This window comes from Bombyx mori, chromosome 9, assembly GCF_030269925.1.
Source record: "Bombyx mori chromosome 9, ASM3026992v2".
NCBI lineage: Eukaryota > Metazoa > Arthropoda > Insecta > Lepidoptera > Bombycidae > Bombyx > Bombyx mori.
This window is the reverse complement of record NC_085115.1, coordinates 772,569-789,532: the sequence shown is the minus strand read 5'-3', so window position 1 is coordinate 789,532 and position 16,964 is coordinate 772,569. Positions and strand designations below refer to the sequence as shown.

At 38.1% G+C, this 16,964-nt stretch overlaps 1 protein-coding gene across 5 annotated transcripts; it reads right to left on the bottom strand.

Moving 5' to 3' along the window:
• Positions 1-34: 34 nt before the first annotated feature.
• Positions 35-14,325, bottom strand: LOC101743812 (sphingosine-1-phosphate lyase). 5 transcript variants are annotated; one of them, XM_038012765.2, is made up of 11 exons: positions 14,136-14,325; positions 12,893-13,040; positions 12,257-12,472; positions 11,808-12,016; positions 9,770-10,003; positions 6,760-6,969; positions 5,208-5,328; positions 3,944-4,061; positions 3,259-3,405; positions 3,053-3,173; positions 35-2,472 (listed from the first exon to the last, which is right to left on the bottom strand). In XM_038012765.2, exons 2-11 carry the CDS (start codon positions 13,026-13,028, stop codon positions 2,362-2,364), a joined length of 1,623 nt encoding a protein of 540 aa, XP_037868693.1. In that variant the 5' UTR covers positions 13,029-13,040; positions 14,136-14,325; the 3' UTR covers positions 35-2,361. The 5 variants fall into 5 exon arrangements, with proteins under 5 accessions (XP_037868693.1, XP_037868695.1, XP_037868697.1 ...); XM_038012767.2 differs by lacking the exon at positions 14,136-14,325 and adding an exon at positions 13,714-13,958; XM_038012769.2 differs by lacking the exon at positions 14,136-14,325 and adding an exon at positions 13,926-13,958.
• Positions 14,326-16,964: the final 2,639 nt, after the last annotated feature.

Below are 16,964 nucleotides of genomic sequence, written 5' to 3'. Positions count from 1 at the left end.
CAATTTGCATTCGATTAATAAATGAAAAACCGAATTAGTAGTTGAAACGTTTTTAATATATTCTGACTGCAATGATGCACTGGTTTCTAATATAAAACATTTATTGAAAACATAATATATTTGTCTTGCTTACACGTTCGCCAAACGCACGAGGTGCGAGTGGAACGAAAATTGAACTTCATCGAACGATTACAAAAATTTTCATAAAAATATACAAATATACAATCTATAATTCAATTAAGTACATACAATAAATGTTGAATAATATACATAAACCATGTTAGAGCATATAATTCAAGATAACTGTACAAGTTATAGTACATTGTGCACCACGGTCCACATACTATTTTTTCTCCTACCAGGCCGAAAGTTTGTGGAGTACCGAGCCGGGGTCCAGGGGAGAAGCCCTGGCCGGGGGTAGGGGGGGGCGGAGCCCCCCTTATTTGAAAAAAATACCAATTTAACTGTTTTTTAATTTTTAAATAAACTAATTGAATAAGAACTGTCTGATGAACTCATCTTTGTTTAATACTTCACTATTAAACTTTATTGCCTCTTGTTTATTTCACTTTTACACTAAACACAATATTGCAAATTACCCGAGCACAACAATGGCGGAGAATTTTAGGTGCGTGAGAGCAGACGTAGACACTAACGCGCATGCGCACTTGTCAGTACCCAGGGAGAAAAAGTCACACTTTCTTCCCTGTACAGCGGGAGGAAAACTCGAACTTTCGGCGTAGGTAGGAGAAAAAATACGTTTTTTTTTCTTTATAATAAAACTGTGCTTGTCATTTACGTATTAAGAAAGTGAATTTGTCGCTATGTAGAACAGAGCGGGAGGATAATCTCATTTGGTTCCGGACTTTTTGGCGGGAACGCGAGGAGTGAAGTTGTGTGATTAGTTTTATTTTGTCTATTTAGTGTTGCTTCAGGTTTAAATGTGAAATAACGGTGGTTTATTAACTGTTTAATATCTGTGAAAGTGCACAAAGGCGGGAAAATAAAACAAAGCCGCTGGACGTAACTTTTCGGTATCCTCCAAAAAGTCCACTGAAAAAACCTCAGTATATGACCACCATTTTACTGAGATTATATTTCATCCCACATCATCTCATCTCATTTCATTTAATTTCATCCCAGTTGATTAATGTCTCAAATTAATCATCTTCATTTCACTCCATATTATCATTTTTCATAAAAATAAGAATATCAATTAAAATAAGACATGACTTAAAGGTCTTAGTTAACAGGTCATAAAATCAATTTAAAAAAAAATTGGTTCCTATGTAGATCTCAACTAAAATACATCAGAAAGTAATGTACGATCTGAAATTAGCTGATCTAAATAAAGTGAAGTACCTTATACACCTCTTGTATTATAATAATTAACTAAATCTCCATTTCCCTGCGCTTGTATTTTTTTTCTTGCCAGTTTATAGATTCTAGATTACAGCTTTTAGGAGAATTACTAAATTATTAATTTTTTACCGGTGGTAGGACGCCTTGTGAGTCCGCGGTAGTTACCACCACCCTACCTATTTCGGCCGCGAAGCAGTAATGCGTTTCGGCTTGAGGGATGCAGTGGGTACAGTGACGTCATTTTAATTAGTTGTAGAAAAACCTTTTAACTCAGATAATCCCCTTTACACTCTACCCTCTAACACAAGTGTTGATAGAAATAAGTGCATATTAAATATAACGACAGTTAACAACTGTTCAAATGTACTTTGTACAATATGGCACCTTCGGTCTCTCGTGATGACTTAGCCAATTAACCAATATGGTTCATGACATAATGCACGTACAAAAAAAAATCGATTTATAATTTAATTTTAAATAAAACAACGAATTGATTAAGAATTTGATTTAAAATAAAACAGGGGAGTCCCCGGTCAAAGCGAGAATTCCCTCAGACCATAATTAGATAAAATTACGTACTCTATTACGTATCTATAAAAAATAGTTAGACGCAGGTCACTCGGAGGGAAGATGTGAACTAGGGCGGGTGTGTCTAGTCGTGAACCAAACATGGCTCAAGGTATTCTCATTGTCTGGTTTCCCTGTAGTCGCACAGAGCACAAGTACTCAGTACGTAGTGCGGCGCCTGCGCTGTGTGTGGGGGGTCTCGTCACTATGGCGGACCCCGACTCGTCAGTGGCTGTCAGTGACATGTCAACACGACGATCTTAAATATAAGCGTTAGAACAAAAATTACTATAAAAACGACTAACTTTTATGGCTTTTCGTTCACTCTCTGTTTATTTAATTACTTGATTAGTGACCCACTCCTCCACCTCAAACGTATCTACAATTTTCTAAGCCGTTTGGAATGGAATACAATCGACGTGTCCCGGCGCGCTACTGCGGGTCGCCCTTGGGCAGGTAGTACATGGAGTCTATGAAGTGCTTCGTGATGTCGGACACGAGGCTGCGGTCCGATATCTCCTGCGCCACGCCGTATATCGCCATCTGGAACACACATTCATGTACTTGCTCTTACTGCTATTGTACAACTGGTTTAGGGAATTTTGTGGTGGACGAGCCTACTGCCTGTTGTTGAGTAGTTAACGAAGTCCGTAGACATTAACGACGTAAATATCGCGTCCAGCCTTGAGACATGAGTCCTAAGGCTCAGTTTTATGGCATATATTATTGGTACACTTTTAGTGCTCGTCCGATTTCAAAGTACAATTAAAGTTTGTTGGGGACAAGGGGAATGTTTGTAGAGTTCCAAAAGAGTATGTTGTTTGAGCACCTTTATTATGTTAATTAAGGACAGATTGAGTACAAATGGTAGCGTGTTAACGAGTCCGTGTTGCTAAGCGCACTGCTATATAAGAATGCAATAAAATAACCTAACACCACAATGTCGACGCACGGCGCATCAACGCACTGCGTTAGGCATGTACAAACCGTACAAAGTTATTACTCGGTCCCCTTTATCTTGACCTGCTTGAGGACCGAACTACTACTAATCGTCAGATTGATGTTCTAAAGGCCGCGTGGGGGCCGGGGGGGGGGCCGCGTGGGGGCCGCGGGGGGGGCGTACCTTGCCGTGCACTGGCGCCGCGGCGTCGGTGAGGCAGGTGCGCGCGGCGGCCGCCACGTCCGCCACGAAGCGCGCCGCCACGCCGTCGCACGTGTGCGCGTGCGTCACGCACAGGTGCACCCTGCAATGTCACGGCACGGTTAGCGCGGGGGTGTGGGGGTGCGGGGGTGCGGGGGTGCGGGGTGCGGCGTAGGGCGGGGACCTACCCGGACGGGAACTGCAGCGCGTTGAGCGCCCAGCCGCGCTTGTGCAGCAGGTCGGCCAGCTGGAAGATGTCGAACCGCTGGGAGCCGAACGCGATGACGGTGGTGGCGGGCTTGCCGAATATGAAGATGCCGTCTATCTTGCGTAATCTAAAAATGAAAATGTTTGGTCGTTGTAATTTTATTTATAATAAAACGCCATTGCCAATAAATCGATGAGCTCATGTGCTCGTGCACCGGGCTCACAAAGCTTCAACAATTTATAAGGAGTGAGGCCACCTAAGTCGAGCTTTGTGTTATGAATCTCCTCAGGGAAATTATTGAAAATATTATACAACTTTTAAATTACACTGTGAAAGCAAATCGAAATATTTTGAATATGATCATTCATACTTTAGTGTTACAGTAAAAAATATATGACCTATTGACCTTCTGTCTAATTTTACTGTTGGTTTTTTTGATAAACGGTTTCTGACCCCGATTAATGTTATTAGTTATTAGTATTAGTAAGACGGTCCCCAGTTCCAGGCACCACAGTACGGTCCGCAACGCACTTCGAAATGGGAGGGCAGCGGCCTCACCAGGGGGGTCACACGAGGGGACCGCACCAGGACGGGGGTGGGGCGCACCACGGCGCTGAACAAACACCTATTCGTAGTTTAGTTATAACGTAACAAATCGAACTCACTCATTTTCGATGTATCTCGCCGTGTCCACCACCTCCTTCGTCATCTGAATGTATCTCTGTCTGCCCACGAACATCATGGTGGCCCAGCACGCCGCGATCAGCCCGCCGGCTCGGCTGCCTGCAATGTCAACATCGCACATGTGAACGCAGCCAGAACTGAAGGGCAAATCCCCTAAACAACCCGGGGGGTCGGCTGGGGGACACATGGGGGCCAGTGCGACCTCTCATGTGACTTTCTTTTGGAAAACGATTAACAATAATAATAATAATATAACTCTTTATTTAACCCAACATGTACAAAGAAGCATATAAAACATATAATAGTATTTGACATAAATTGGCGGTTTTATCGCTAAAACCTATCTCTTCCAGGCAAACTTACAGGCAGAGGAATAAGCGAACTAGACGGTGCTATATCTTGATAAACTTACATAAAAATATATACTTATATACACATGTGAAAAATAAATACAATATAAGATAGACTACATGAAAATATAACAATTTACAATAAACTATTTACACATTTGACTAAAAACTTGTAATAATCGAATCCCGGAAGTCAAATTCGTGTTGTAACAAAATTTTCTTTGAAAAATGGTTCTTCGACGCGACACTAGCGCCACCATCTGCCTTTTAGTGCGGAAAAACAAAAACAGATTTTGTTACGTCGCAGCCGCTGTCACCGCGTCTGCACGCACACAGATTTTAAATAGTGTGTAAAGTTTTCCTTTTCATATAAAAATCTGGAAGATAGTGACAGTGGCCTATGACTTTCTGCATGTGATGGATAGATGGACTGATTCTGCTGGTAATACTCATTCTCGGCCAGGACTTTCGGGCATGGTTGCGGAACGATTCTCGGTAAGTCGTCAGATCTAATTTTTTTTTTTTTTTATCGCTCTTGTAAGCAGACGAGCATACGGTCCACCTGATAGTGAGTGGTTACCGTCGCCCATGGACTTCAGCAATGCCAGGGGCAGAACCAAGCCGGCGCCGCTGCTTACCGCTTAATACTCTCCACAAGCCTCGTTTGAAGAAGGACATGCTATAGCGCTCGTATAACACCGTGGAGGGGAGCTCATTCCAAAGCCGGTTGGTACTATAACTAACTATAACTATGAGACAACACGAAAATTGCTGTCAAAAAAAATCATTTTACTGAATATTATGTATTAAAAAACTAGAAAACAAATCGGAGTCGATTTTCATTGCAAGGCGCGATGTGAACCAATGGTTTCCTTTACAGTTCGCTTTGGCTTACCGTTGACGGTGGGCGAGCCGTACACGCCGCCCGGCCACTCCGTGGTGACGGTGTACTGGCAGTGCCGGTACTCCGCACGCCGGTACAGGATCACCGACGTGCCCTTCGGGGCGTACCCGTACTGAAAACAAATTCTATTTTCTCATTTCTAATTTTTTTTTTACGTGACAACGTCTTATAGCTCGATGGAGCCGGCTGCACGCACGAAAAAACATGACTCATGCGGCGTTACCTCGCTCTGAGGCGTTCCATTTAAGGCTTGAAGTGCAAGCGAGAGCGCGCAACGAGCGACAAAGAGGCACAATTGGCGTTAAACCTCGCCCCGCAAATAAAAATTAAAAAATTTTGAAAAATGAAACCATTCCATCAGTATTTTCTTATGACGTTGTCACGTTTAACTATCGTCAGTAAACCGACTATACAGACAACCAATTTTTTTTTTTTTTTTTACTTAGATGGGTGGACGAGCTCACAGCCCACCTGGTGTTAAGTGGTTACTGGAGCCCATAGACAACTACAACGTAAATGCGCCACCCTCCTTGAGATATAAGTTCTAAGGTCTCAGTATAGTTACGACGGCTGCTCCACGGATTACTGCTTCACAGCAGAAATAGGCAGGACGGTGGTACCTACCCGTGCGGACTCACAAGAGGTCCTACCACCAGTAATTACGCAAATTATAATTTTGCGGGTTTAATTTACTGTATATGTATATTTAATTTACTGTATATTCTCTGGCCCGAACTCACAAACGTCCTGATTTCTATGGTCTCATTTAGATCCTTTGGGTCTTTAGAATAAATGTTTTTTTCCCTGTATCGAGATGACTAGCTCGGGTTTTATAAACTCGTGGCGCGCTGTGTGCGCCAGCGCCGTCGGTTCAATGTCTTAAGTCGCTGTGAATTAATAAGTTGTTATGTGCCCGTCATTAAGTATTTGTCTACTGCACATACTTTGCTTGCGAGAAGTATGAAAATTAATGAAACGCTTGTCGCCACATTTCTAAATCAAAACAGCAGGAACAATGAGTGGTGGCAAAACAATATTGTAAAATTTTAACAAAGACATCGTGAACTCTGAACGAGGTTCCAGAATTGGATTATTACGGGCGTTTTCCTAGTCTTCGCGAGTCCGTTATGCAGTTGTTACATTGAGAGTTAAACCTCATATCTCTCACGACATTCACGGCTGTGAGTTCCTGTAGCCACTTATAAAAATAATAACAAAAATCAAGCCCGCAAAATTATAATTTGCGTAATTACTAGTAGTAGGACCTCCTGTGAGTCCGCGCGGGTAGGTACCACCGCCCTGCCTATTTCTGCCGTGAAGCAGTAATGCGTTTCGGTTTGAAGGGTGGGGCAACTGTCGTAACTATACTGAGATCTTAGAACTTATATCTCAAGGTGGGTGGCGCATTTACGTCGTAGATGTCTATGGGCTCCAGTAACCACTTGAAGCCAGGTGGGATGTGAGCTCATCCACCCATCTAAGCAATAAATAAAAAAAGAACTTAACACCAGCTGTCGGATTCTCTAACTGCGTAGGGACGTACCTTGTGCGTGTCGGCGGAGATGCTGGCGACTCCGGGCAGGCGGAAGTCGAAGGGCGGCACGGGGTGTCCGGCGGCCGGCATGAAGCCCGCCACCAGCCCGCCCAGGCACGCGTCCACGTGCAGCGGCACCCCCGCGCGCGCCGCCAGCGCAGACAACGCGCCGATGTCGTCCATCGTGCCGTACGGGTAGTTCGGAGCCGACCCCACGATCTGATGAACCACCCCGCACTTAGTCACCTATTCTATCTACAAATGCCTGTGACTCCGACATTAGAAAAGCTATTTTAAAATATTTATAGAAGATTTAGTCCGATGATTATTATAGTCTTATAGTGTAAATTGATGTACAAAATAATATGTGGGTATTGTGTTGCTTTTGTTTTTTTGTAACTTAAATTTCTAAATTTCTCTTCTCTGTTCACTTTCTACATATATGTGATTTTGATTGTGGAAACATATTTGGTTATTGTTTTAGCTATATTTTTAAAATCTTATATGTTTGTATTGTACTGTTTGTTTCCCAAATAAATAAATAGATTACTGACGCTCATATGCGACGTTACCATTCACCATCAGGTAGTCCATATTTTTTACGCCGGTAAGAGTAACGCCATCTATCGCCGAATAGTCGAACGAATATCGAAGGATCTAGTAGTACCTAGAACACTCGAAAAGTACAACGCCATCTATTGTCAGATAGCGGAAACTACTACTAGAGATGTGTGGAATATTCTCGATAATTCTAGGGATGAGGTATCGGCTATAAAAGCGTTGTAGAGATAGCAAGCAGGTCAGTAATCGGAACTACTCGGAGCGAAACAGCGAACGGATGACCTGAAGCGAAGCGGAACAAGCGAATTGAGAGTTTTGAGGTGTTTGTTGAGTGTTTTAAAGTGTTTGTGAAGTGTTTAAATGTTCTAAGTGTTGAATACAGTTTTAAGTTGTACTCCGGTAGAATTTTATTTATCTCGAAACCCAGCGCGTAACAATATTATCATCTGCCTAAAAAAGCCATTATACAATATGCTTGAAGCTTTAATCCCACACTTCTGTTTTGAATAAATATCGATTTACCCTACGTATGTCCCTACTCAAGCGCACGGTGACTGGCCAAACCTTCTCACAGTTAGATACCACCATCACTTACAAGAGCATGACAACCGTTATTAGGTCCTAAGTGGATGGTGGCACTCACATTTGGAACTAATTTGCGCTCCGGTAATACCACCATGAATTTATCTATTCTCCATACTCTGAACAATAGAAAGAACTTCTAAATATACAGAGCAACTCACACAGAAATCAAGGCATTGTGAATGAAAGACAGTTTGGAACAAAAATTACTACACCCACTAAAATTCAGACTTATTAATAACTAGCCGCACTCGCCCGCTTAGCTTGGCATTTAAAATTTTTTTTATTTTTTATTGCTTACATGGGTGGACGAGCTCACAGCCCACCTGGTGTTAAGTGGTTACTGGAGCCCATAGACATCTACAACGTAAATGCGCCACCCATCTTGAAATATACGTTCTAAGGTCTCAGTATACTTACAGCGGCTACCCCACCCTGCCTTTGTAGGCAGACGGGCATACGGCCCACCTGATGGTGAGTGGTTACCGTCGCCCATGGACTTCAGCAATGCCAGGGGCAGAGCCAAACCGCTGCCTACCGCTTAATACTCTCCACAAGCCTCGTTTGAAGAAGGACATGTCATAGCGCTCGGGAAACACCGTGGAGGGGAGCTCATTCCATAGCCGGATGGTACGTGGCAAAAAAGATCTCTGGAAACGCACTGTGGATGATCGCAGTGGCTCCAGGTAGTATGGATGAACTCTACTCCGGTGGCGGGCGGTGCGATGGTAAAAACGAGATGCTGGTATCATCTCGAACAATTCCTCAGAGCACTCCCCATGGAACATACGGTACATTTCAAACCGAAACGCATTACTGCTTCACGGCAGAAATAGGCAGGGCGGTGGTACCTACCCGTGCGGACTCACTAGAGGTCCTACCACCAGTTATTACGCAAATTATAATTTTTGCGGGTTTTTGACTTTTATTACACGATGTTATTCCTTCACCGTGGAAGTCAATCGTGAACATTTGTTAAGTACGTATTTCATTAGAAAAATTGGTACCCGCCTGCGGGATTCGAACACCGTTGCATCGCAACAACGAATGCACCGGACGTCTTATCCTTTAGGCCACGACGACTTCAAAACATTACATTAACATAAACATTAACATTACTATTTATTGTCATTATTATTAGAGAGTCCAACACTCATATAAATATTAGCTTATCCATTTAGTACAAGTATTTTCTACATGGATACCAAGTTTCAAGTCAATCGGTGCATGGTTCAGTAGTTATAACGGAACATCCGTCAAAACCACTGTATCTTTATATATTACTAGCTGGCATTTAAAATTAACATTATTATTTCTCACCTCCACCAAGATTCTCATCATTATAGCCCCCACAACTGATGTAGGGAGTACAACACTCATATAAATATTAGCCTATCCATAAGTACATGTATTTTCTACATGGATACCAAGTTTCAAGTCAATCTGATGCATGGTTCAATAGTTATAACGAAACATCCGTCAAAACCACTGTAGATTTATATATTAGTATAGATATAGATATGCTACTCTCATAACAATATTACTGGTGGTAGGACCACTTGTGAGTCCGCGCGGGTAGGTACCCACCGCCCTGCCTGTTTCTGCCGTGAAGCAGTAATGCGTTTCGGTTGGAAGGGTGGGGCAGCCGTTGTAACTGTACTGAGACTTTAGAACTTGTATCTTAAGGTGGGTGGCGCGTCTACGTTGTAGATGTCTATGGGCTCCAGTAATCACTTAACACCGGGTGGGCTGTGAGCTCGTCAACCCATCTAAGCAATAAAAAAAAAAAAAAAAAAAAAAAAAAAAAAAAAAAAAAAAAAAAAAAAAAAAAAAAAAAAAAAAAAAAAAAAAAAAAAAAAGGAGTTCAAGAACTCACCAAGCACGTTCGTCTTCCAATAGCATCGCTGACCTTATCGACATCGACACATAGCGTCACCGGGTCCACCGGTATGGTCACAACAAACAGGCCTAAGTACTGAGCCGCCTTGTCGAAAGCAGAATGGGCAGTTGATGGCACGATTATCTGTGGGTTGCTTATGCCTTTGCTGTAGGCGAGGTCCCTGAAGGCCTTGCACGCCATTATTATGGATTCTGTGCCACCTGTAGTTACCTAGGAATAATCATACTAAATTATTTAAACTAGTCATCCCGAGTAGTCGAAATTCGATTATAATTAATTGAAATTATATGTTTGTACACTATTATGATTCTATTGTCAAAGACTTATTATACTTTACTATACTACTTATTATACTTCTTTATTTACAGATTTCATCAAGACCACACTATAGACAAATAATATTAAAAATAAACAATATTAATCTATTTTTAATTTGACCACAGACTTTATGCAATAACAAATATTTGACAATAAACAAAGAGTATATTAATATATAATTATGTATTTGTGTCAAATACATGGCAGTGTCTGTAAAGTTTTTTCATGGATTTAATGTATTATTAATGTAAAATAAAAAAATAAAAATTTACATTCTGCACTCCTTCTCTATATTCTCTATAAGTGTGGGAAATTTCATACTCCTCCGTCCGCGCAATATTCGTAAAAAGGGATACAAAGTTTTTGCTTCACATGTTAATATATAGATAAGTCTTAAAAACCTTTCACTATCTACATCCCACAAGATTGTCTAAAAATACTATTATTATTACTTGTTCCTTGCTGGATGTCTTGTTGTTCTCTTCAATGAAACGATTTGGCTCGTATTTACAGGTTTATTAAAAGATAAAAACTGAAGAACAAATAATAATGAGGTTGAATATTGTAGTAGATAATGTCATCGTTAAAGATGTATATGCGTTCGCGATCGCTCGATGAAGTGAAGCTCGGTAGTGGGCGAAAATAAAAACTTGTTTGGAGGGGGATTTAGAGATCCTTAACATTACTAATACTACTACTATTAAATGAAAATCCACTGAATTATTAGGGACGTTTTACATATTTAGAAGCTAGAAGATATTGCAATGCAGACTAGGGTAACTCCCTCCATCTTCTACGGCTGCTACCATTCATAGTAATCTCTCTTCTACCTAGCTTGCTCTAATCCAAAATACAGGCAGCCTATGTCTGCAAAGTGATAAAGTGTTCCAAATCTAAAGAGCATGATAACTCATATACCAATCCAACTGAAACTTGGACATGGTGATAATGTATAATGTGGCCTTTTTTTTCTTCATATTATTGTATTTGGCAATAGGTGCAATGAAAATAAGGAAATCAAGTAATTATTTCAAACAATTTCTAAGACAACAAATTTTTTTTTCGGGCTTGGGGCCGAACCTCCTATGAGGTCCCCGAAGACAACTAGATCAGATCAAAGTAATAAATATATCTCAACTGAACAATTTAAATATTTCAATAAAAAATCTAATACTTAATTGCAAACGTTAATATGTGATGCGTATATAATAGATTATTAGTTACTATGACAAATAATGAAGATAAGCATTGTTAATTACATTAATGATGTGCGGAATGGAAAAAACACTAATGACTGCGACGGAGTCACCTTGAATCAACTAGTGCCAAGTATGACTCAAGATATGACTCATTACATAGCCTTATTTGGATCACAGCATACTTCAAAACAAACGGTATTTACAAGGTGGTTCTCAAACATTGCAAATAAAGAAAGGTGACTCTGTTAGTAAAAAAAATCCACTACCTGCATAACGTTATACTTTTTTGCACACACTCATATACCATTTAGTCTTAGGCAGTTACCAGATCTAAAAGACAATAAATTAATGTCAATTACCATAAAATATGATTTATTTGAAAGCCCTATAAGCCACACCTTAACCACTGATTAAGTGTCTTAAGTTATTTAAAAACAATTGTGTTAATTTGCTTCTTCTGCAAATGTCTTAATTACATAAGAGCATAATACACCTACTGTCCCACAACACTCCTCATCACCATTGAATAAGTTAATAGCCATCTGCACAATCTCCGCCTCCATTTTGTTAATTCCTGGGAAGACATCTGAGTGCAGTGGATTGGTGTAGGCAGTCAAGGTATAAGCCTCGCAAGCCACACGACTGATGTCTTCACACAAGTGGTAGACTGCACCAGATACTGCACCATTCTTCCAATCATAAGCCCCTAAAATCCCAAAATGTTTTATAGGTAAAACACAAGAGTCAGACCTCTTGAATTGTCAAAACTGATCAAAAGATCGTAATCATTAATGTTGCTGATGCACCTGTGCAACAAGTGAACTGCTTTCAAACCTCATTTCAAGGATATGTCACACCGTTGAACTACTCTGGAGGGTTTGTGTAAATTAAAATAATTAATGAAATAAAATGTAAAATGTTATGTTAAAGAAAAATATAAACATACCTAAATTCAGATGATCTCTGACTTCTTGCGATATCTGTTCAGGATCCAAACCTTGTTCAGGCAATTCTCTTCTAATTGTGACTCCTGCGAGTCTCTTTTCTACATCTGTATGGAAATCTTTCTTTATCTCGGCCATTTTTTGTTCTATCTTCTTCCTTACCATTGGAACTTGACGTAGCCACCTGAAAAACTGTTTTCGAAGGCGGACTGTCACACCTGCACATAAATATTTCAATATTATATAAAATTTATTCTATTAACATAAATAAATGTGTATCATAAATGTGGTTCTACATTTTGAGGTTGACATAGCCTAAAAGGATAATTAATACACTTGTTGCATTCATATCAAGCAATGCAACAGTAGTTCAGCAGGTACCAATTTTTCTAGTGAATGATGTACTTAACAAATGTTCCTGATCGACTTCCACAGTAAAGAAATAACACAGTATAATAAAAGTTAAAGCAGCAAAATTGTAATTTGTATAATTACTGGTGGTAATGTTTTAGTTTTACCTTTGTCATCAACACCAGCAAAACTCGTTGTGCTTTTCAATTTTATAATGCCAAATAAGTTTATGATGCCAAGCATATAATATATCAAAAGCAACTTGGAATTTGTGTCTGAGTACTTACTTTCTCTTGCATTGTATAAACTGTGAACCCAAACTATGGCTAATAAAGAAGAAGCTGTCATTGATACAATTTGCCATGGCTCCTTTCCATCAAAAAACTTGTTTATAGCCCTTAAGGGCTGTGGTCTCTCACTCATGACTAGTGATTTCTAAAAAAAAATATATGTTTACTATAAAGAGACTTTGCCTTTGTAAGCAATAAAATCATTGCATTTCCTTCATAGTTAGTTCATTCAATTTACAAAAAGTAAAAAAATAAATTCTAATTAATAGGTCTGCTTTTAATACCAATTTTAATTTATGTGCTGTTGGAGTTTGAATATGTAAGTAATGGCAGGCAACACTTGTCAAATGTGAAGTAACAGTTTTCTAATATTGGAATGTTTATTTCAATTAAAACAGATGATTGACAGAAATGAAGTTCATTGAATCTTCTAGACACAGACAGTGAAACATCCTAGGGTTATAAAATATTGTAAATGTGTAATAGTGTAGTGTTTGTAATATATTAACCATGATATCAATATTTTTAAAATAGCCTCTTACATCCAGAGAGCAGTCCCCTCAAATAGAACCTTCCAACATGTTCTCTGTATAAAATCTACATTTACAACAAAAATCATACCCATACAAATAATATTAAACAAATAGGAGTATTTTCAGAATGTTCTAAAAATTCTACTTCTACTTACTTAGCAGTGTTCAAAGTACAAGAAACTACAATATTCCTATATTATACTCCTATCAGTTTCACTAATCCCTCAATCAAAGTACTATAGACATAATCTTGAATAAATCACTGATAACAACTATAGTTCTTACAACGTTTTAGAAAAGGTTTATTTGCCCTCCAACCTTCGCCTATGGACACAACACCAGGGGAAGCAGCCATATGATGCTAGTTATTCCCACAATGCTTGTCTTAGTTGTAACATCGCCAACAATATGAACATAAGGCATAAATGATCTCCGACATAATAGACTACAAGTAAAAAACACCCAAAGAATAAAACAATAAATTTGGTAAACACAACCTAAAGCCACTGACTATTGTGATCACCAAAGTTTGACTAATTTGACTATCATTCACGAAGTAAAATTAACCTGCGTAAAATATTACTATATATCTATTATTTTATTTAGTCACAAATAAAAGTTACATATTATTATCACTTTTATTTATTGAGATGTATCTGTACTTGTGTAGTCACCTATACCTATTTATAGTATAAAAGTTGATTTACCTTTTCCGACCTAGCGAGACCGCAAACAATAAATAAGCTAGTACCTATGTAACACTAAAACAAACAATCCTCAGCAACTGTCATTGTATTCAAGCCGTTTGAAGTTTTGAAGTACTTTGAAGACAATTACGAGTACGAGGTCCAAAAGTCGATTCCTATATATCTGTTAATCACATCAACTGGTGACACATATTAAGTGTATACCGGTAAAATGGGGCGATTAGGGATTGAGAGGCGAATCGGGAAAAAACCGGGAAAATCTTTCGACGCTCAATATAAGTTTTATATTCGTTGCAAAATCCTCCATTTTTTGTAGTTTAATAGTAGAATGTTGAAAGTTCATAAAACAACTCTGAATATGCATGATAATAGCTGCTAACTTATAAAAAATCGCGTTTCAAATTAACTTCCTGTGGTGGTAATTATTTTAGTGCTAGAAACTTTGCTCTCTTTTATTTATTTGATAATAATAGAAGACGACTATGATTTATAAACGTTATTTAGTGTTTGAACCAGCATATATATTAAAGGTAAGTCTCAGTTGTTATTGGTTTTAATGTATTTGATTAAATAAAAATACATGTACAAATCTGTTGTTTTTGGGGATATTAGGGATGTCTTAGGTACAAATAACAACGAAAAAGGGGTCAATTGGGATGAGAATACGTGAAATGGAAACGACCTAAGTATAAATAGGTACAGGTTTGTAGGGTTGTCTATGTAGTTATAACAATATTTTTTAAATTTGTTGATAAAACCTGGATTATTCGAAGCGAAATTGGGAATAAGTCTTTAGTTGAAATAGAAAAGCAATTTAATATAAGTAAGTAGATTTTGCAGAGACATGTAACAAGATCAATGAAATCTCAAGGTGGACAAAAATGTCTAAGTAATACATAATAAAATATTTAATATTTGTTCAGAGTGGGGGTATTCATCTGATTAATCCATGGAATAGCCGACACACCTAATCTCTTAACCCAGATAGAAATATCAGCCCCTAGTACTTACCCATAACGGAGAAATATAAACCGTTTCTAAGAAAGCCCACTATACATGTTTAAATATATATATTTGTTGTTAATGCACTGTCGATTGCACCTATAATTGAGGTGATGTCTGCCATGTACTTTTGTCAGTTTTTCAATTTTTTTTATTGATGATCACTTAGTTGGTGCAACTAAATAAATAAATAAATTAAAACTATATATAAAAATAAAAGTAGTGCCAACCCTAGCAAATTTCTCATTTCGTCCCAATTAACCGCAATTTTCGGGTAAATAGGGATTACACCTATTTTTGCATTTTTTGCTTAAACTGGAATGCTAGTTACATAATTTTAAATTAGACAACAAAGATGCCCCCAAGACTCAATCATTTTGATCCTGATATAGCATTATATACATCAACAACTACCTTAAAATTGCTCATAAAGTTGGAATTTGTCCCTAATCGCCCCATTTTACGGTAATCTATGGGTGACACTATGGTGACACTGCTATGTAAGTAGGTATGTACGTCTAACGTCAATTTCTTTTTCTTTCTTGGATATTGTACAAGGCAAAAGGAACGCAGTCTATACAACTAAACTTTAAAAAAAAGACCGAAATCATATCTGTTGAATGAAAGAAAAATTAATCACAAAGATATCAAATTGATGAATTAAAATAACCTCCCAATAAATTCTAAAAAAGTTTGGAAACTCAGTAGATTTTTTAAGAGAACTCGAGAACCATCGATTTTATTTCTCGCATTTCGTAAATTCGAGCATAGTTATTGTTACCATAATTATCAAAAATGTTTAAGTGTAAAGGCGGCAGATAATGGCATGGAATGGTCCGTAATAAGCTCTTGTTGCGAGGAGGTGGTCACGACCCTCAGTATTGAGGAAACCGAAGCAAGAAGAAGAAGAAGTGTAAAGAAACTTCAAAACCAACGAAATAATACAATTCGTATAGCCTCTTAGTATACTCTCGACAAAATTTCCCCCGTAAACTTTAATAGGGGTTTGATTTATATAAATAATGTTGTAGATTTAATTTTTTCAGGTCTAGCTAAATTTAATTCTGTATGTCTTCTACCATTATGAAATGAAATTGATATTTATTAAAAATGTTTTGTAAAATGTACATAAAATGTAAACCCATCGAGCCTATTTCTGTGGTGAAGCAGAGCATTCTTATTTAAAACATGGAATAGCTGATAGTGCCCAATGCAATGATAACATTTTGTCTTAAAGTCGGCTTCAATGGCTCAATTAACCTTGTAATATCCATGGGAGAGGGGACAAACAATTATACCAAAAATAACTAGAAAATTTACTAAAATAACTAGGTATATGTACGACTTTTCTTCATTTTTTTGTCAAGATCAAGAAGCAACAACTTACCAAAGCAAAATGGTATAAATTAATGTTCCAGAGCGTTAATTATTCATTCTTCTAACATATGTTAGAAAGAGACAGACATAGAAAGAGAAAGAGAAGAAACGAGGGAAATAATCATTTCAAATTTGAAAATTATTACAATGTAAAAAATAAAAATACCATAAATGTTAAAATATATATAGTAAGAAATGTCTCAAATTCTTGATCATGTTTAATCTTTCTTTCGTAAAGAGGCGAAAGCCCTAAAAGAAGAAAGTAGTGATTGATTTTTCAATATTTTTCATCTTTTTGTAGTGATATTCTAACAGTCTATCGGGATATTTAACAGACTACGATATATAAATATATTAGACAAGTAATACCCGGTCAAATAGAAAATATTATGGTAAATAAAAAAAAAACAGGATTTGAAGGTTGATGCTTAACAATGTTAATTTTAAGGT